Source organism: Acinonyx jubatus, chromosome A3, assembly GCF_027475565.1.
Source record: "Acinonyx jubatus isolate Ajub_Pintada_27869175 chromosome A3, VMU_Ajub_asm_v1.0, whole genome shotgun sequence".
NCBI classification, from domain to species: domain Eukaryota; kingdom Metazoa; phylum Chordata; class Mammalia; order Carnivora; family Felidae; genus Acinonyx; species Acinonyx jubatus.
In genome coordinates, this window is record NC_069388.1 from 117,396,083 (window position 1) to 117,418,829 (window position 22,747).

Sequence of the window (22,747 nt, forward strand, 5' to 3'; positions counted from 1 at the left end):
AAAAATATGAAAATCAGACTTCCCAATTTTGCTACAAGTTACTTGTAGTGGTGAGTTTCACAAATTAAACACAGAAACTAATCTTGAGGCAAAGTTAATTCCCTGAGATTACATTTTATCATTTTTAACACATCACAGATTGAAATGATTGGCTAAAAGAAATATACAGATGGATTTACTGTATTTATTCAGTATATAACAGATATGTGCCCTTTACTGGCACATCTGAGAAATGACTATACAGAAAAAAAATGGTTCTGTACAAATCACCATTAGCTTAAATTTTAAGAAATTACCTATGGAAATGCAAAGAATGTATTAAGAGAAATGAGTCCAAAAGTAAACAAAAGAGCCACAACACCATGGACCGGACAAAAAGCTGAAAAAAGGAGCATGAAATTAGGGACCTGAGAGTCAGTGTGGGAGTTCAGAACAGTGTTACCACTGACCAGAAGCCACAGATTTCTAGTGGCTCTCTGTTCTCCCCAGGTCCTACTTCACTTTGGAGGGTTAGATGTTGGTGATAGGTAAACAGTTACGAACAATACCACCCAAAACTAATTTCTGTATGTTAATCTAGTACTTCAAAAAAGACTAAATGCTCAATTGTGACAATGGCACCTTAGAACTCAAAAGTAAAAAATACGATCTTACCTTTCGAAGGATATCTTCAGCTAATGTGAGAAAAGCCTTTTCGATGTTTATATTTGCTTTTGCACTAGTCTCAAAAAATCTAATACCATGCTCCCTTGCAATCTAAAACAGAAGCAAAATGTCACCATAAAATTATCAAGCATAGGGTGCTGACTGCTGACGTTAGTATCCTGGAGGAAAAAACATTATTCTAAAGGCGGCAGTCTCTACTAGGTTATATAAAACGAAGTTATTTCGATGGGTCAAGATTCAAATGGTCAAGTTCTTTCAAAAATAAATAAGTAAACAAAAATACTAAAAGAATCCTCTTCTCACTTCGGGAGTTTACTTCAGATAGCCTAAGTGAGGTACTTAAAGTCTGAAGTTAAAAAATTGAGAACCTCTTTGTAATTTAAATAAGGTTAACAATACTACCACCACAGGTTTGATTCTCCCATACGTGTTGGACATGCACTGAAAAAATTCACTCAAAGGATAAACTATTGTTTCCCACAGCATTTATAAAACATTGTGAATAGCTCAGCATCCTCCATTACCAGTACCAGCCAATCTAAAGCAATACCATCTTTACAAAGAAAGCATATTAGTTTCATTCAGAGCTTTTTACCTGTTCTCCTTTTCCTTTAGGTACAACTCTTTTATCATCCATATCACATTTGTTTCCTAGTAACATTCTTTCCACATCTTCATTGGCATGCTACAATGGAAAACATTTTAAATTTACACACTACCACCAATTATAGCTTAATATTCTCTAAAAATGACTTTATTTTTCTCAATTTTCAGTGTCATTTTTATAATCTGAAAGTTTTAAAGCAATCGTCCTGAAATCATCCCCATGCTAAGGCCTACACAAATTCATAAATTACTTAGAAAAAGAAACACAATCCCTAATATTGCTGTCAAATATTATTTTCCCCCAATAAGAGGCTGTATAGTTTCTAATATATTCTCACCAAAAGAGAAGATTTAGGCAAAAGATCTGAAACTGGAATCTCTTATGCATAATCTAAATCCAAGAAGGATGATGATTTTGGAGAATAGGTATTACCCTGTAGAAGCCTTAATTATAAATTCTATAGAGCCCTTAAAATCTCAAAAAGCTATACTGCTAGGGTGCCTGGGAGGCTCAGTCACTCTTGACTTCAGCTCAAGTCATGATCTCACCACGGTCTGAGAGATTGAGCCCCGCTCTAGGCTCTGTGCTGACAGCACAGTGCCTGCTTGGGATATTCTCTCTCCCTCTTTGCCCCTCCCCTACTTGCGCATGCTCTCTCTCGCAAAATAAACATTAAAAAAAAAAAAAAAAAAGCTATACTGCTAGAGCACTGAAATCCTAGTAACATCTTTTGCACAAATAGAAAAAACCCATCCCTAAAATTCATATGTAATCTCAAGGGACCCTAAACAGCCAAAAATGATCTTGAAAAAGTACAAAGTTGGAAGATTCATACTTACTTCCTGCTTTCAAAACTTATTACAAAGCTACAATAATCAAAACAGTGTGTGCCACTGGCATAAAAAAACATACGCAAATAAAACAGAATCCAGAGCCAAGAAATAACCCCTTGCATGCATCTGACAAGTGCTCTGACAAGAGTACCAAGCCCATTCAATGGGGGAAAGAAGTCTTTTCAACAAATAGTGTTGGGCATACCAAATATCAATAAGCAAAAGAATGAAGTTGGGACCCGCAACTTACACCATATACAAAACTAAATTCAAAGTGGATCAAAGGCCTAAATAGAAGACCTAAAACTGTAAAACTCATAAAAGAAAATACAGGGGAACAAGTTTTATGACCCTGGATTTGTTAATGGTTTCTTGGATACGACACCAAAAGTATAGACAACAAAGGAAAAAATAGGCAAATTAATATTTCATCAAAATTAAAAACTTGTGTGTGTCAAAGGTCACTACCAGAGTGAAAAGGCAACCAACCCCGGAATACCAAAAGTATTTGCAAATCATCTATCTTTGGCCCAACACACCTTTCTTTCCCTGAATGTCTCTGCAGCCAAGGTACAGGTTTTCTACATAACGGAGTAATTTGAGATTTCATTGGTCTTAAATTCGAACCCATCACATTCTTTTTGACTAGCCCCATTCTTTTCTGGGTCACTTGTACTCATTTCTTCAGGTCTCAGCATAAATGTCATTCCTTATATCAAGAGGGTTTGGCTATTCTGGGTCCCTTCCATTTCCATATGAATTTTATCTTCCAATTCATAAACACGAAGTATGTTTCCAATTACTCAGATCTTCTTTAATTTCTTATAACATTTTTTCAGTATTTGAGTCTTGTACATGTCTGGTTACATTTTTCATAACTAGTTTTCTTTTGTTTTTTTAATTTATTGTTTTTCTTCTTTTTGATGCTACTGTAAATGCAATTATATCCTTAATTTCACTTCTGGATTTTTCACTGCTCGTGTATAGAAATACAACTGATTTTTGTATACTGATCTTATTTCCTCCAAGCTTACTGAGTGTGTTTATTGGTTCTAACAGTTTTATTTTTTGGTGTATGTGTATGGACTCCTTAGGATTTTCTATATACAAAATCTCATTATTTACAAATATAGTTTTACTTCCCAATCTGGGAGCCCCCTTTTTTTCCTCTGCCTAATTGCCCTGGCTAGAACCTCCACTACAATTAAGAATTACAGGTGGCATACTTCTCATTTTGTTAGTTGCAGGGGGCAGATATGATGTTGGCTGTGGGATTTTCACAAACATCTTTTTTTATTAATCATTTTTGTTAATTTATTATTGAGAGACAGAGAGACACACAGTGTGAGCTGGGGAGGGGCAGAGAGAGGGGGAGACACAGAATCTGAAGCAGGCTCCAAGGTCTCAGCTGTCAGCACAGAGCCCCACGCAGGGCTCAAACCCACGAACTGTGAGATCATGACCTGAGCCAAAGCTGGTCGCCTAACCAACTGAGCCACCCAGGCACCCCACAGACATCTTTTATTAAGCTAAGGAGGTTCTCTCCTATTTCTAGTTTGTGGAGTGCTTTTATCATGAAAGGGTGCTGGTTCTCTGCCTCCTATCAATATGGTATATTACACTGATTGATTTCTTTTTTAAGTTTATTTTATTTTGAGAGAGAGAGAGTGGGGGGAGGGGGGAGAAAGAGAGAAAATCTCAAGCAGACTCCGCACTGTAAGTGCAGAGATCAACAAGAGGCTTGAACTCAGAAACCAAACCGTGAGATCATGACCTGAGACAAAATCAGATGCTTAAACCAACTGAGCCACCCAGGTGCCCCTATACTGATTGATTTCTTGTATTAAACCACCTTTGCATTCCTAAGTAAATTCCTCTTGATCATGATATATAATCCTTTAGAAAATGTTGTTGGATCGGGATGCCTGCGTGGCTCAGTTGATTGAGCGTCTGACTTGGGCGCAGGTCATGATCTCACCGTTCATGAGTTCGAGCCCCGCATCCGGCTCCAGGCTGACAGCTCAGAGCTTGGAACCTACTTCAGATTCTGTGTTTACCCCTCTCTCTCTGCCCCTCCCCTGCTCATGCTATGTATCTCTTTCTCTCTCACACAAAAATAAACATTAAAAAAAAATTTTTTTTAAGTTTCCTTAAAAAAATAAAAATGTTGTTGGATCAGTTCAGCTTCTTTTCATTTAGTTAAAGCTTTAATTTCTACAAAAAAGTGAAAATTAGGCAGCACCATTCTTCTTTGAGATAAGAACTGCTTTAAAAAAAAAAATGTATATTTATTTTGAGAGAGAGAATGAGCAGTGGAGGGGCAGAGAAAGAAGGAGACAGAGAATCCCAAGCAGGCTCTGTGCTGTCAGTGCAGAGCCCAACACAGGGCTCAATCTCAAGAACTGAGAGATCATGACCTGAGCGGAAATCAAGTCTCAAGAGTCAGATGCTTAACAGACTGAGCCATCAAGATGCTCCCACCAATATCTTAGATGGCTTATATATGTCAGTTATGTATCGTAACTCTCATGTTGGGAAACTTAAGCCATCCAGCCTTAGTTAAGTATGTAAGGCTGTAATATAATAAAAAACATATTTGGTCCTTCTCCCCTGTCACAATACTCCTAATTTCCAGAGTGACAGATTGTCTTTTGTTATTTGTAACAATGCCCTTTCTGCTTATCTAAGTTTATGCTAATGAAGACTAGGGCAGAGGGTGCCTACAGAGCTTCACAATGGAAGGTGGTCACCAGAGGAACCAAACATGTAATTAAGGAATTGGAACTTCAGCCACTCCCCTATCTCCCATGAGGAGAAGGGACTAGAGATTAAGTTCAATTACCAGAGGTCACTGATTTAAGTAACCATGCCTATACAGTAAAACCTGGATTAAACTCTGAAACAATGAAGTTACGGCACCTTCCAGGTTGAACAAATCAAAATACCCAGAGGGTGCCATGTCCAGAGACGGCTTGGAAGCACTGTTCCCGAACCCCAATACCTATATGCCTATGCATCACTTCCATTTAGCTGTTCCTGTACTGTATCCTTTATAATAAAATAATAAATGTAAATACAGCACTTTCTTGAGTTCTGTGAGACATCCTAGCCAACTACTGAGCCAAAAGTGGGTCCTAGGAACTCCCAAATTTGTAGCCAAGTCAGAGAGAAGTGAGGGTAGCCTGGGGAACCAGGATTTAACATTTGAAGGAAGGGCAGTCTTGTGTGACTGAGTCCTTAAACTTGTGGAGCCAGAATGGCACTGAACTGTAGGACATCCAGTTCATGTCACAGAATTCAGAAAACTGGTTGCTGTTAGAACAACACTGCACAGTCTCTTTATAAACTGCTCCTACTACACATGCTACTTGGCTGAATCATAAAATAAAGGCTAAATCGAAAATGGAGCCTTTTGTGTCAAAAATCTGTGAACTGTTAACCGATTATTAAATACTAACAGGCTTCTCCTTGAAGATTTATTGTAGCGATGGAAAAGGTAGTAATGAGCTGTTAGGACTGGTACCATTGAAGATACCATGATCTTGTGTCTAATGCTGGCTTAAGCCTTGATCTTCATGTACCTAGCCAAAAATGCTTTAAAGAGTTATTAGTCTTAATGAAATTAAAAGTCTAGAAGGCAGCACTAAGACATGAAAAATAATTTCAACAAGAAGCTACCTATGCTGCAGCACAGAAGCAGACATGCTTTGACACATATTTTACCTTATAAAAACTCACATGTTCACATGCAATGGTATGGTTCTATTTTCTTGGTTAGGTTTTTAACACATTACTACTCTGTATCTTTCAAAATGTCTAGAAGTGATATGACCTTTCTATTGTTTTTAAATTACTACTGAAAAAGGTAGTAATTCATTCATTCATTCAATAAAAATTCACTGAGAAATAATTCATTTAGAGAGAGCTGTGTAAAACCACTGGTAGCTTCTATGTGGGGCCATCTTAGAAGATGGCTGCATAAAGGTTTTGGGTAAGTTAGTAACTGCCTTGGACAGGGTTCTAGACAGACCCAAAACTTTAAGACAAAGGTAGGCAAAATACAACATTAACCTTTAAAAAGGAGAAATAACTAATAAAGACAGTACATTATATACTAAACATCAATTAGAATATTTATTAACACAAAAATGTGTCTTTATAAGGGGTTTATACAATTTCTAGGTCTTACCTCATCTATGTTTCTAAGCCATTTGCTGATGTTTTCAAAACTTTTACCATTGGTGATGTCATATACTAGCATGATACCCATTGCTCCTCTGTAGTAGGAGGTTGTGATGGTGTGAAATCGTTCCTGGCCTGCCGTATCCCTGAAATAAACAGCAATAATTTGTATTGAGCATTTTGATATTACTACATTCTAGATAAAGGGCAAAACAGAATGGTTTGGTAAGAAAAACACAAAAATCCATTATATGCCACAAAGCAAAACTGAACCACTCATTTAATTCTTAGATGTTAATAATTCTGGTTTATTCTTAAGAATAAATATATAACTTTTTTTTAGTTAAAGAATTTAATGACCTACCTATACTGGATGAAAATCTGGAAGGGAAAACAGTAGAAGAATGACATGTAAAACTCTTGGGAAATTACTTTAATATGAACACCAGCAAGTGTAATAAAAACTCTTAAAATTCTGTTTTATTCAGTGATCTAGTTCCATAATATAATACAAAAGCATGTGGAATGTTTAGAACATTAAAGGACTACACCGTAGTACAGCCACATTTACCCATTTAGAATCATTTACAAAATGTTATAAAGATAACTTCATTTTTAAGTTAACAAGATGGAAATATGTAAATAGTATTTTTCAGTTCTTTCATGTCAGAGATCTAAGATCTATATTTTGCTCCTGTAATTTCCCCCTTATTTGCATCACCTATTTCTTCCTTTTATAGATCATTCTCATCAGCATACATACATGCTTTAGTATCCCCTATCTTTTAAAGTTCATTTTATTTAAGGGGGGGGGAGGGGCAGAGGCTGAGCAGGGGAGGGGCAGAGAGAGAGAGAGAGAGAGAGAGAGAGAGAGAGAGAGAGAGAGAGAGAGAGAGAATATCCCAAGCAGGCTCCATGCTGTCAGCACAGCTCCCCAATGTGGAGCTTGAACTCACGAACTGTGAGATGACCTGAGCCAAAATCAAGTTTCAGACACAACCAACTGAGCTACCCAGGTGCCCCCTCTCTTTTTGTTTAAAGTTTTATTTAAACTTTATTTATTTTGAGAGAAAGCACGGGCAGGAGAAGACAAAGAGAGAGGGAATCCCAAGCAAGCTCCACACTATGAGCACAGAGCCTGACACGAGGGTCAAACCCACAAACTGTTGAGATCATGACCTGAGCTGAAATCAAGAGTCAGACGCTCAACCAACTAACTGAGCCACCAGGTGGGCCCCTTATCTTTCGTAAAAAAGTAAAATTAAAACAAAAAAACGCACTCTCAACCCTACATCTCTTCAACTAACATCACATTTCTGTTCCCCTCCCCAGTGAACTTTCTTTTTAAAATAATTACAGGCTCACTGGAAGTTACAAAAATGTATTCTTGTGTATCCTTCACCCAGCTCTCCCCAATGGTAACATCATACACCATCTCACAAAAGCAAAACCAAGAAAGTTACATTGGTATAATCAAATGACCTTATTTAGAGTTTTTTTTTTAACATGCATGCGCACATGCATGTATTAGTTCTCTGCAATTGTATCACATGTATAGATACGTGTAATCACCACCAGAAACAAGATAGAAAATTGTTGCATCACCTTTCCATCTCCTATAGTCCTACACCCTGGCCAATTATGTTTTCCGTCTCTATAATTTTGTCATTTCCAGAATGTTATATAAATGTAATCATGCTGCATACAACCTTTTGAAATGGTCGTTTTTCACTTTTTTTAACCATAAATCTCTTTGAGATCCACCCACGTTGTTGCATATAATACAATCTGTTGTATTATAATCTGTTCTGTGCTATTACTGAATAGTATTCCATGGTATGGACATATCACAATATGTCTAATCACTCATCCATGGAAGGACATTTGGGTTGCTTCCAGTTTTGGGCCATTACAAATAAAGGGCCATGAATACTTCCGTATAAGTTCTTGTGTGGAAATTAAGTTTTCTTTTCTGTGGGATGAATATCCAGGAATGTGACTGCTGAGCCATATGATAAGTATATGTTTAACTTTATAAGAAACTGCCAAACTTTTCGAGAGTGGCTACACCACTTTATATCTTGACTAGCAATGTAACATAACACATCCATTCTCTGCATCCATCAGCATTTGGTGTTGTCGCTCTATTTTTTAATCTAATAAATAGGTTGCGAGTGATACCTCATCATTTTAATTTGCATTTCTCTATGGCTAATGATGGTGAACATTTTTTCATGTAATTATTTGCCATCCATGTACCCCCTCTGGTGAAATGCTGTTCTTGTTTTCTGCGCATTTTCTAATTAGATTGCTTATTTTATTTTTTTAAACTGTCGCATGTTTAGGGTTCTGTACCCAGTTTTTTAATTCTCTTGACAGGGTCTTTTGTAGAGCAAAAGTTTCAAATTTTGAAACCTGGGGTGCCTGGGTGGCTCAGTGAGTTGAGCGTCCGACTTCAGCTCAGGTCATGATCTCACAGTTCGCGAGTTTGAGCCCCACGTCAGGCTCTGGGCTGACAGCTCAGAGCCTGGAGCCTGCTTCAGATTCTGTGTCTCCCTCTCTCTCTGCCCCTCCCCGCTCATACTCTGTTTCTGTCTCTCAAAAATAAATAAATGTTAAAAAAAAATCTTAAAAAGTTTAAAACCAGCTTATCTAGATCTAAAAAAAAAAAAAAAAAAAAAATCTCCCCAGCAAGGTTCTGCTCTTCTTCAAAAGGTCTCCAGAAACCACTGATAGCTAAATCCAGGATTTAGTTCCTTTTTGTATATTTTAACCATTCATCAGGATGCCATAAAATTGACCACCTTCTCATTTTAAAACATTTTATTCTTGGGGCGCCTGGGTGGCGCAGTCGGTTAAGCATCCGACTTCAGCCAGGTCACGATCTCGCAGTCCGTGAGTTCGAGCCCCGCGTCAGGCTCTGGGCTGATGGCTCAGAGCCTGGAGCCTGTTTCCGATTCTGTGTCTCCCTCTCTCTCTGCCCCTCCCCCGTTCATGCTCTGTCTCTCTCTGTCCCAAAAATAAATAAACGTTGAAAAAAAAAAATTAAAACATTTTATTCTCATGACTCTTCTGACACCACCTATTTCTGCTCTTAGCTCTATGGCACTGGCTGCTCATTCTCAGTTTCTCTGGCTAGCATTCTAACATTCAGAGATACACAGGCTGACAGTCCCCACATAGTAGCCAGAGTGATCTTCTTTAAACTAATGCTGCCACTGTGCAAAATAGTCTGGCGGTTCCTCAAAATGTGCAACATACAGCTACCATATGATTCTGCAATTCTACTTCTTGGTACATACCCAAGAGAAATGAAAACATATGCCCACACAAAAACTCATACACGGATGTTCATAACAACATTATTCTTAATAGCCAAAAAGTAGAAACAATCTAAATGTCCGATAATTGATGGATAAATAAAATGTGATCTAGTCAGAGAATGGAATATTATTCAGCCACAAAACAGAATAAAGTACTGATTATCTGCTTACAACATGGGTGAAACTTGATAACTGATACCATTATGTTAAGTGAAAGAAATCAGAAACAAAAGACCAGATAGTGTATGATTCCATTAATATGAAATGTTCACAACAGGAAAATCCACAGACATTTAGTGGTTGCCCTGGCTGAAGGGTTTGGGCAGGATGGGCAGTTTCTTTTTTGGAATATACACATGTTCTAAAATTGTGATGATGGTGAATATATACATTGTAAATACACTAAAAAACTAAGTGTACACTTTTAAAATGGATGAGTTACATGGTACATGAATTAAGTCTTATCTCAATAAAGCTATCACAAAACAAACACAAAAGATTACTAGGCTAAAAAACACAACAAAATTTCCAATTCATTATAACCAGAACCAGTTTCAAAACCTTATCTCGAGGCTTTCAAAGGGTTACAGGACTTGTTCTTTTCTCCAGCCCCCCATATTTTGATATATTCCTTTCCTTCAAAGCTAGAGCCGTGTTTTTTTGTTTTTGTTTTATTTAATAATTTGAGCTTGTTGGTCTCACGTTTTTTTTTTAACGTCACCAAATTCACAAGCTTGCTTTCACTTGAAAACTACTAGCTGTTCCCACAGCCTCACTGGCTCCTCATGTTCACATCTGAACCGTCACCTTAACAATGAAGCTTTTTCTCCAGCCGCCCAATTTAAATAGTCATCCAGTCTCTCTCCATTCCGACTCCCTACTTCATTTCACTGTAAAAAACTTATTACACATTTATTTCTTTACTGTCTCCCATGTCCTCTAAAATTTAAGTTCCATCAGATTTGTCTTGTTCATCGCAGAATCCATGGTCTTTACACGGGAGAACAAGCATTCAAATGTTAATGAGTCAGTACTTTAGAATCCTATCTTGCATTCTTCATTATTTTACAATCAAGCCACTCTAATTCAGTTATATAATCCTTAAAAAATGTATTTTTAAAATAATGCTCAGAAGTACCTGGGTGGCTCAGTCGGTTAAGTGTCTGACTTCAGCTCAGGTCACGATCTCGTGGTTCATGAGTTCAAGCTGGGCATCAGGCTCTCTGCGGTCAACACAGAGCCCGCTTCGGAACCTCTGTCCTCTCTCTGCCCCTCCCCTTCTCTCTCTCTCTCGAAAATAAAAAACATTAAAAATATTTTTAGGGGTGCCTGGGTGGCTCAGTCGGTTCAGTGTCTGACTTCAGCTCAGGTCATGATCTCGCAGCTCATGAGTTCGAGCCCCGCATCGGGCTCTGTGCTGACAGTCAGAGCCTGGAGCCTGCTTCAGATTCTGTGTCTCCCTCTCTCTCTGCCCTCTAATCTACTCGCATTCTGTCTCTGTCTCTCTCAAAAAGAAATAAACATTAAAAAAAAATTTTTTTTTTAATATTTAAAAATAATGCTTATATGCCTAAAAATATGTGTAGCCATAAATAGAACACAACTACCAATACATCAATATTCCTTACGCTCAATCCTGGTGTACAATTACAGTGTTCGTACATCTGCCCTCTATCCATCTATCCATCAACTCAAATATGTACTGACTGTCTACTGTGTGCTAACCATTATACAAGAACAAACAGAGAACATGGGTTTGGAGTCAGATCCAAGTTTATCCTCAGGTTCTAATCCTTCCAGGTGGGTGAACTTGAAGGTACTGCAACCCTTCTGGATCTTTGTTTTTTCATTCACAACTAAAAGAAACAACTACAGTAAAATTCCATAATTTATTTGTGTATGTGTTATAGATAACCTCAAAGCAATCCGTAGTATAAAAATATACAAAGATGCAATAATGTCATTTTGTGATTGTCCCAAGTCAACACCATCTCTGCAGATGCTCTCTCAAGTTAGAGTGTCAGTGTTTAAGCTGTACTCAAAACTGCTTCACAAGGAAATCCCTGGCTTTCCCTGAAACCTATTTCTGTATAAAGATAAAATGAGATGATTTTTTATTTAGCCAAGTTAAAGACAACCTGGCTGGACTTTTCAATTTTCAGAAGAAAGAATTTCAGGTCTGTCACTTGCCCATCTCATCTCAAAGTACATGGATCTGCCCTTTAAAATAATATAAAATCCCATTTATTCATTCTGTAGGTATTTATTGAACAAACAGTACATGCCAGACACGCTTCTAGGCACTGGAGAGAAAGCTGTAAACAGAACAAAAACTCCTGCTTTAATGAAGTTTATATGCTCCTGGGGGCAGATAACAAACAAATAAATCGTAATTCCTAGAACTATGTATCTTCAAGTACCAAGAACACAAAAAGTAAAGAGAATAGGGGCTAATGCTGGAGATGGTGCAATCAAGTAAAATCTTAAACAGGGTGGTGAGGGAAGGCTTCGGTGAGAAGGTGAAGGGAAAGAGGAAGTATCAGGGCATCACAGTGTTCCAAGAAGATGGGAAGAACAAGTACAAAAGTCCTGACACATGGTTGGGGAAGAGTAAAGAGGTCAACAGGACTTCAGCTTTTCCTCTGAGATGGGAAGTCTACTGGAGGGTTTTACAAAAAGAAGTAATCTAACCGGGGTTTACAAAGAATCATTCTATTTACTGTGTTGAAAGGGGATGTGTGCGCAGAAGCAGAGGTAGGAGGTAATGCAACACCAAAAAACTGTCAACAGAACTGTCATTTAAGAAAAAACATCCAAGAGACACACTACCAGTTCTTCCAGGTCGTATTCTTACATCAGGTTAGACTGGTAAAGACTACACACACATACAGGCACACATATGTATTTGTATTTACATGTTTATTCACATTCTTAGACCACAGTTTTTATCACCACTACCTTTTAATGTGTTAATTTATTAAAAATCACCACAGGAAGGAGCTTTATGAAAATGTATTCTTTTTTTTCTGATCTATTTTTTCCCCATTCTTCATATTATTTCTGAAAAGAGTAATGCAATCTATTGTGGAAAGCCCCCCTTCCCAGTCCCCCCGCCCCTTTTTTTTGCCTTGGCCCCTAAGAAGTTTCTAGGTTAAGTTTTACAAATTAAGCATAGCAAAAGAAGTTGTCCTTTAGAGATCATGTATTTATATCTTCCATTTTCCCCAATTCCAAATTCTTGTTTTATCTTTTATTAATCCTATTTAGTCACAAGGTACCTGCAATCAGGCATAATTTATGATTTCATGGGGGAAAAAACCACAAAAATTTTGTTTCAACACATTAGAAATAGTTTAGCTCTTTTCTGAACTGCTAAAAAGTATAAATCAACTAATAATTGTATACCCTGGAAGAGGAGTTAAAGTCTCCTAGCTAAAATCCAGTATGGAAATGTACTCACTCAGTAGTGCCTACTAGCTTTGGTACAGGAGGCATGGAAAACTTTTACTTCATTTTTTGTCATAATAACAATTTAAGAGATTTCTACAGCACCTCACTATGAACAGCCACCCCCAACTCTATCATTCTTCTTCAACAATGAAAACCATTCACGTTACAAAACTAGCAAATTATACACCCATTTCGGTGTCAAATCTATAACTACATTCTCTACCAAGAAAGAATACACTGCAAAATAAACTACTTAGCTAAATCTAAATTAACGGCACTTAGGAGGTATAATACTGGTTAGATACAAAATGTCAATATAATAGATACTGAAATATTAATGGCCCCTCTGAAAAGAGAGTAATCACTATTTAGATTCAGAGCTAAGTTTCTGTTTTGATCCATGGCATTCTACTCCCATCGGCTCTTTGGTCTCCTCCACCTTTCCAAATCTCTTACACCCAAGAACCTTTCTTCCCTCTTTATATGCTTTCCCTGCGAAGTCTTTTTTTTTTTTTTTTTAAGGCTTTCTATATCCCATTTTCATTTGCATTTACACATGCCATATATTTATACTTCCCAACATGACTGTATTCACCCCACATGATGATCTGGCTCCTCAGCTCCTTGATTTCCAATTACCTTTTTTCTGAGCCGTGCCTGGATACTCTTACCAGCCCCTACCAATTGTTAAGGCAAGCAATCATTTATTTCAAACCAGAAACAGTCCTTGCTCACTACCCCTAAGCTAACTGATGAGCCTCTGCCAGGGCTAAAAAAAGCCACAGCTGCTTATTCATTGCCCAAAGTATTTTTAGGCTTGCATGCACACATACATACACCCAAGATTAAAGACAGCAGGTTGACTCCAATAAGCAAAGCCAGGTATTAAATATCTGAAAAGCAATTAAACATTGTATGTACTCACAATATATTTCTATGTACCATAATGCAGGTTTTAAGCCTATTTCAAAACCACTCAACTTGGGGTTGCCTGGGTGGCTCAGTCGGTTAAGCGTCCGACTTCGGCTCAGGTCATGATCTCATGGTTCATGTGTTTGAGCCCTATGTCAGGCTCTGTGCTGACAGGTCAGAGCCTGGAGCCTGCTTCATGGATTCTGTGTCTTCCTCTCTCTGCCCCTCCCCCACTTGTACTCTGTCTCTCTGTCTCTCTCTCTCTCAAAAATAAATAAAACACTTAAAAAAAAAAAACACTCAACTTGGTTTTCTTCTCGGGAATGCAAGCTGGTGCAGCCACTCTGGAAAACAGGATGGAGGTTCCTCAAAAAATGAACAATAGAACTACCCTATGACCCAGCAATTGCACTACTAGGCATTTATCCATGGGATACAGGTGTGGTGTTTCGAAGGGACACATGCACCCCCATGTTTATGGCAGCACTGTCAACAATAGCCAAAGTATGGAAAGAGCTGAAATGTCCATCGACAGATGAATGGATAAAGAAGATGTGGTATGGTGTGATACAATGGAGTATTACTCGGCAATCAAAAAGAATGAAATCTTGCCATTTGCAACTACGTGGAATGAACTGGAGGGTATTATGCTAAGTGAAATTAGTCACAGAAAGACAAAAATCATATGACTTGACTCATGAGGACTTTAAGAGACAAAACAGATGAACATAAGGGAAGGGAAACAAAAATAATATAAAAACAGGGAGGGGGACAAAACAGAAGAGACTCATAAACATGGACAACAAACTGAGGGTTACTGGAGGGGTTGTGGGAGGGGGGATGGGCTAAATGGGTAAGAGGCACTAAGGAATCTACTCCTGAAATCAGTGTTGCACTATATGCTAACTAATTTGGATGTGAATTTTAAAAAATAAAAAATAAAATTAAAAAAAATTAAAAAATAATTGTTTTTCTCAGCCTACATTTAAGGTTTCTAAAATTACAACCCAGTGGCAACAGAACTTCCCTTACAGAAAATAATAGACACACAACTAAGACAATCCTATTTCCCCCCTCCACTGACATATTATAAAAGGAGTGATATATGTTCCTAGGAACTAAAATAGCTTATTTCCTTGTTAGTCCCACATGCAGGGTCAAGGAAGCTGTGTACCCTGGCTGCTATTCTGACAGTTATTTTTAGTTTGGGCACTGACAGCACTGGAACAAGCCAGAGACAACATCAATCTGCTCTGCAAAGAAGAGACCCCAAATTTCATAACTTTGTGTTTTTGGTAACATAATGAGGTTTTTTCTTGCTCTGTAAATTAGATGTCAAATTTCTCACTGAAGTGTTTTTTGTTTTTAAAGATTTTATTTATTTCATTTTTTATTTTTTTTAAAGATTTTATTTTTAAGTAATCTCTACACCCAACACAGGGCTTAAACTTACAACCCCAAGATCAAGAGTCTCCACCAACGGAGCCAGCCAGGCGTCTCACACTAAGTTTTATTTTAGCAAGACCTGGATTTCCTCATAGATATGCAATTTCTCTACTCAAAAATATGAGTTTTAATGTTTATCTTCATTTAAGAAAAAAGTCTGAAACTTGGCCTTGCAGAGCTTACATTCCAATGGGAAAGAAACAAATAAATATATACTCCCATATTATGATAGATGCTAACAAGGTAAATAGGGTGGAGAGATGAAGAATGAGGTATGGGGGAAGGAAGAAGTAACCTAGATAGAATGATCAGGGAGGTCCCTGATGCTTAAGGGGAGTGGGAAGTATGAACAGAGGTCAACCAAACAAAGTCATTTAGTCACCAAATAATTACTGAGCATCAGTATTTGCCAGGCTCTGTTCTAGATGGTCATCACAATAACCACAAATCAGACAGAAAGAATCCCCACCCTCAAAGGGGGGGAAATAATGGACACTTTTTAAAAATATGGTAACTTTAGGGGCACCTGGGTGGCTCAGTCGGTTGAGCGTCCGACTTCGGCTCAGGTCACGATCTTGCGGTCCGTGAGTTCGAGCCCCGCGTCAGGCTCTGGGCTGATGGCCCAGAGCCTGGAGCCTGCTTCTGATTCTGTGTCTCCCTCTCTCTCTGCCCCTCCCCCGTTCATGCTCTGTCTCTGTCTCAAAAATAAAATTAAAAAATGTTTAAAAAATTTAAAAAAAAAATACGGTAACTTTAGATACTAAAAACATACTATGATAAAAATAAATTAAGATACATGTGACACTGCCTGAAGGACTGGGCTACTTTAGCTCGGCATCATGCAAGGCCTACCTCAGAGAACGTGGAGCTGAGATCTGAATAAGAGAAGGCAGCAGGACAAAGATCTGATAAAAAGCATTCCAAGCTGAAGAACAGTTAAAGCAGTACAAAGGCCCTAAGACAGGAAACACGCTTGGCATGCTCAAGGGAGAGAAAATGGCCACACTGTTGGAGCAAAGATGGTGAGAGATGAGGTCAGAACCAGTACTAACAATCTGACATTTTCAGTTTTTATTTCTGATGACATGGGAAGCTTCTGGAATAACATGGTACTTCAGAATGTTCAATCTAGCCACAGGTGGGGGTGTGGAGGTGGGGTTGTTTAAGGGAGATCTACAAGGCATGTACCAAGGTCCCAAATTGAAAAAGAACTTGCCATGTCCATGCAATTGAAAGGAGATCAGCTGGGGGTAGAGACTATATTTACACAAGAGAACACAAACTGATAAAGAGGCCCACTTTGTTAACTGTGGTAAAGAATTTGGATTTGGAATTTAGACTTTCATTTGAAATGCAATGAAACGGGGCGCCTGGGTGGCTCAGTCCGTTAAGCGTCCGACTTCGGCTCAGGTCACAATCTCTCAGTTAGTTGAGTTCGAGCCCCGCGTCGGGCTCTGTGCTCACAGCTGAGAGCCTGGAGCCTGCTTCAGATTCTGTGTCTCCCTCTCCCTCTGCCCCTTCCTAGCTCACTCTGTCTCTGTCTCCCTCTGCCCCTTCCTAGCTCACTCTGTCTCTCTCTGTCTCAAAAAGAAATAAACATTAAAAAAAAAAAATTGAAATGCAATGCAATGAAACTCAAAATGGTTATAAATGGGGAAGGAATAAAAACCATGATCTAGATTTGATTGTATTTGGAAAAAAGATTACTCTGGTTGTTATGTGGGAAAAGGCAAAAGAGAAGGCGGCAAAAGGGGGAAATAAGAACCTGTTAGGATATTAAGAGCCTACTTATTGCAGTGGCTCAAAGAAGTAGTAATGGTGGCTTGGACCGGGGGTGAGGGTGGGGGTTAACAATGGAGATGGCAAATTGTATTTGAATTCTAGACATTATAAGATTGAATCATAGAGCTTACCAAAAAGGATGTTGGGATTAAGGGAATGAGAAGAATCAAAGATGACTCCCTTACATAGATAAATGGTTAATTCTACAAAGTGACACTATTGATTTCTGGTTACTATGCTGATGTTAAATTGAAAATACAAGATACAGATGCCAATAGTAACAAACATTTCTGACCACCCTCCCTTCAAAACAGAACAAAATGAAACAAAACAAGGAAAGGCAAATTTGAAATACTTCACTATGGCCATTTTCCTGGCAAGACCTACAACTCTATGGAAAATGTAGATAGATACTGTGGTGGAATTTCTAGAGATCTGGGATTTAAAAAGCCACAGCTGCCAACTTCAGCTCAAGTCATGATCTCATGGTTTGTGGGTTCAAGCCCCGCATCAGGTTCTGTGCTTACAGCCCAGAGCCTGGAGCCTGCTTTGGATACTTTGTCTGTCTCTCTCTCTCTCTCTCTCTCTCTCTCTCTCTCTCTCTCTCTGCCCCTCCCCCACGCATGCTCTGTCTCTCTCTCTCTCTCTCAAAAATAAACATTAAAAAATCTTATTAAATAAATAAATAGCCACAGCTGCTTCTCTATCAGCCAAACAAACTAATTTCAGGCCTACTCATACATGCCGTGGCCAGGGTGACACACATCTCCACCCTTAGGCAACAGATACACTAAAAGACCCCTAGAAATAAGACGAGAAGTGAAGATCATTCAAGTAAAGAAAAATAAATCTTTAGCACAGACTGAAGAAAAGTTTCCCAAATCAATATTCAATCAAAGCACAGAAATTTTTCATGCTGAAACAAGAATCTGAAAATATTCATTCAAACTAGAGACAGATAAAGATCACTGTGCTTTTTTTAGGAACTGGAAGCAAAGCATTTAACGTTGAAGATAGCATTTTGAATTATGAACAATGGGTTTTTCATGCTAAAAGCCTTCTTGAATTTTGTGGCATATCCCAGATCTCTTAACTTGGAGCCTTCTCCTTGGATTGTCAGCATGCAAACTTTCAAAACCAAGGAAACAGAATCAGCCAATACAATGCTAACCTCTTAAAAACCATCAACCTCAAATTTTAACCACTCATTCCTAATCTTTATTGGAAAATGGATATTTCAAATTAAAAGCGGTCCGTTTTATATATGAAAACCTAGACTAAATGCAATTTTCCTTTTAAGGTGCTTTTACCCAAAAACGGTTATATTAATAATGTCTAAAATCAAACAATTCTAAATTAGAAATGTTACCATTTCTGTGTCATACTTGAGATTTATAGGTACAGTAGAAATCTTTTCTAGATTAATTACTGTTGCAAAACAAAGTGTTCTGGGAAGGCTCTCTTTTTAAAAAAGCAAGTGTTAGTTGTTACTGTTTACTTCTAGATGCTACAAAAACTAAAATGACAGGGAGAAAAAATATTTTAAAGTCACAGGACAAGAAACAGAAGGGAAAGTCTGTGGAAGACAGAGAGTATAGGAGGAACAGGGCAAATTTAGTAGGGCAAAGGTTTTTTGTATTATATAGAGAAAACTGTATCCTAAAATAGTGGTGTGTGCACTTTTGTGTCCATTGTACATACACTCACACACACATGTACATATATATTGAGTCACAGAGTCACAATGTAAAATATATCTGTTACCGCCAAAAAGTTTGAACAGTATGAGTTTAAGGTGTATACAGAGGAGATGCAGTTGAGAGGAAAGCCAATCAGTGTGGCAGAGCCTAAGAGGAGCTTGGAACACACATTAGATTACCCTGTAGGGTCAATGCTGCAGGGATAAGGCACTGGTGATAAAAAAGGGGGTTGGGGAGGGAGTTGGTTGAAATTGAGAATAACTGACAACCTTTCCCTTGAGATCAGCTTTAATTATAAGGAAACAGAGTATGAGGCACAGTTCCTTTCCTGAGTTATTTCCCAAAGTAAAGAAAAAAATCAGTGATCATCAGGTGGACCGTGTGTCAAAGAAAATCTTTAATAAAATGCCTACATTTTAGGGGCACCTGGGTGGCTCAGTTGGTTAAGCATCTGACTTTGGCTCAGGTCATGATCTCATGGTTTGTGAGTTTGAGCCTCGCCTCGCGTTGGGCTCTGTGCTGACAGTTCAGAGCCTGGAGCCTGCTTCGGACTGTGTGTCTCCTTCTCGTTCTGTCCCTACCCCGCTCGCACTCTCTCTCTCAAAAATAAACATTAAAAAAAATTAAAGAGTGTTACTCTCGACCTTACATTCTGAGCATGTAATGCATCCCTGCTCTACCATTTACATGCTAAAGATCTTGGCTAAGTTATTTCAAAATTTGTCCATTTCATTATCTGTAAAACAGGGATAACCCAAGAGAAAAGAAAATATTTACCTACACAAAGATTTGTAGCAGCTTTGTGGTGAATAACCCACTTACGATGTAACAATGGAATACTACTCAGCAATAAAAAGTAATGAACTTATTGATACACATAAAATCATTCACAATTCTCAAAATAATTAATTATACTGAGTAAAAGAAGCCAGACCTCCCTCCCAAAAAAAGATGAGGGAAAAAAAAGACATTATATGATTGTATTTATATACGCTACTAGAAAATGGAAACTGGTCTACAGTGACAGAAACCAAAAGAACGGTTACTTGGGGACCAGGAACTGGGAGGAAGAAGAGATTACAAAGAGGCTTAAGGTGATGGATTTGTTCATTACCTTGACTGTGGTGACGGTTTCACAGATTTATATATATATATGTCAAAACTAACCAAACTGTATACTTTAAATATGTGCAGTTTATTGTTATATAAACTGTTATACCTCAACAAGGCTGTTTAAAAAATGGAATAACACATCTTGCAAGGTCATTTCGAGTATTTAATAGGTTAATACATACATGTAAAACACTTAATATTCACCACACAATACTGCTATTCTAATTGTAAAGTCTACGATTCAGACTTGAATACAAATTTAAAGAATTTCATTTTATTTCTATGGGGCAAACCCTACATAAACTAATTAAAAAGTTATAGGGGCGCCTGGGTTGTGCAGTCAGTTAAGCATCAGACTGTTCGTTTGGCTCATGATCTCCCAGTTCGTGGGATACAGCCCGTCATTGGGCTCTGTGCAGATAGTGCAGAGCCTGCTTGGGATTCTCTCTCTCCATCTCTGCCCCTCCCCTGCTTGTGCTCTCTCTGTCTCAACAATAAAGAAATAATCTTTAAAAAAAAAAAAGTGATAAACACATTAAAGGAAATCTTCTAGCTTAAGAGTCTCAAAGCAATGAAAGGATATTAACTTTTCGTTATTGAGTGTGAGCAAAGTATGGTGCTAAATAAAGGCTCTACACAGATTATTTCATATAATCCTTAGAACAATGTTTTGAGATAAGTGGTATTATTTCTATTTTATGTATGAAGACATAACAGCCTCACAGTGTTATGTAACTTGCTCAAGGTTCAAAGAGCAAGTGGAAAAGGTAAAACATCCAGCCAGATCTCATGGACTCCAAAGTCCATGTCAATATATTTTTTTTTCTCTTTTATTTTTCTGAAAGAGAGCACAAGTAGAGGAGGGACAGAAGAAGAGGGAGAAAGACTCTTAAGCGGCTCCACACCCAGCACAGAGCCAGAGGACATGGGGCTCAAGTTCATGACCGTGAGAGATCATGACCTGAGCCAAAATCAAAAGTCTGACACTGAACCGATTGAGCCACCCAGGCACCCATTTATTTTTAAAGTAATCTCTACACCCAACATGGGGCTTGTACACATGACTTTGAGACCAAGAGTCACATGCTCTCCTGACTGAGCCATCAGGTGCTCTATGTCAATAATTTTTTTTTTACTTTACTGAAAGAAGGTGTCCTGATTGCTGGCTTAACAAAGGAAAGTCTCACAGAAACTAAACAGGTGACAAGGAAGGATTTCACTGCCAATCCTTCAGGAACTTGGTATTCTATTTATAAAGTAGGTAAATTAGCATCACTTACCATATCTGTAGCTTGATCTTCTTTCCTTGTAATTCAACTGTTTTGATCTTAAAGTCTATTCCTACAACACAGAAGAAAAAAAGGTAAATTATATCTATGGCTCTGAACTTGGCTCTCCCAAAATTAACTGGGAGTAAAAATAAAAATACACTTTTAAAATTTGTGTCTGTTTGGCTCTTGATAGCCTCTAAGTATGCATATTCTGAACAAATTATTGAATTTTAAACTTGAGTAATACAAGATCCAACATGGCAGAAGAAACAGCTATATAAAAAGAGTTTTTACAATAAAGAAATGAAAAGGTAAATTTTAAAATATCTAATTTTTTTAAACTAAGCTCCACACCCAAGTGGGGCCTGAACTCACGACTTAGCCAGTCAGGTGCCCCTTTTAATGCAAAAAAAAAAAAAAAAAAAAAAGTTTCCCACTAGGGAAAAAAAATAGCCTTAACTAGCTTGCAAAGCAAAAACCTACTACCAGGGATAAAGAGGGTCATTTCATAATGATAAAAGGGTTAATTCATTAAGAAGGCAAAAATACTAAATGGTTATGCATCTTATAACACAGAGCTTCAAAATACATGAGGCAAAAGTAATACAAATCTCCCAGATCTGTCTATTCCTTAATCAACCAAAATCTTCAGCTTGGGTTGAGTTTCCCACAATCAAATCAAAAGAAAAAAAAGGGCGATGTGCCTGGCATTTATAAACCTCAGACTTTGTCTACAGCCCATGTTTTTGTTTCTCTAGGAATTACTGAGACTCTGAACAAGACTAACAATTCCAATTAGGCATGCAATTTGCTAATTAACCTATAACAAACCTAACAACCAATACTATTTCAGAAAACTTCTCCAAAGACAAGTGAAATTAGGACACAGTCTGAAAGCTCCAAATCTTTTGAGAGACAGAAACCAGGTACAATTGGAAAATTAAGATTTTTAGGCTGTTTTAAGTCACCTACCTCATCCTAGACTCCTTGAGTTTCTCTTTTCTCTCTCTCTCAATGTTGTCTATCCTCAAACTAATTAGCAGTGGTTAAAGCAGTTCTTCATTCTTTTCTGCACAAAAACTCTCCTCGCCTACCTCTGGGCCATTCATTCTTCAATCTTCATTACTAGTTTCTCCTTGCCTCTCTGAACTCTTCTAAAAACCGAAGTGAATTTTTCCATCTTTACTCATTCCCATGGTGATTTTCCCTGATTTCATGGCTTTAAATTCTAAATACGCACTGGTAACTCTCAAATTTATATCATAGCCCAGACCTCTCTCCTGAATTCCAAACTTGAGATAACCGTTTATTGCCTGTCTGCAAATCCCATCTTTCACTAAGACTCAAGCAAAAGTCCTTAAAATGTTTCATAAGGCCCTACACATTCTGCCTACCCCCCCCCCATATTCCATGCTGTCCTCATAATTTTCTGTATCTTTCTTTGATCTAGCTAACTAGATCA

At 37.9% G+C, this 22,747-nt stretch overlaps 1 protein-coding gene across 1 annotated transcript in view; it reads right to left on the reverse strand.

Annotated features, from left to right (window-relative positions):
- RAB10 (RAB10, member RAS oncogene family) overlaps window positions 1–22,747 on the reverse strand; it is a 78,079-nt gene that overhangs the window by 6,925 nt on the left and 48,407 nt on the right. Inside the window, exons 2-5 of the mRNA XM_015064118.3 lie at window positions 21,295–21,355; window positions 6,296–6,434; window positions 1,262–1,351; window positions 655–756 (exon numbers count right to left, since the gene is read on the reverse strand). Of these exons, the coding sequence (XP_014919604.1) occupies window positions 655–756; window positions 1,262–1,351; window positions 6,296–6,434; window positions 21,295–21,355 (392 nt within the window). The remainder of the gene's footprint in view (window positions 1–654; window positions 757–1,261; window positions 1,352–6,295; window positions 6,435–21,294; window positions 21,356–22,747) is intronic.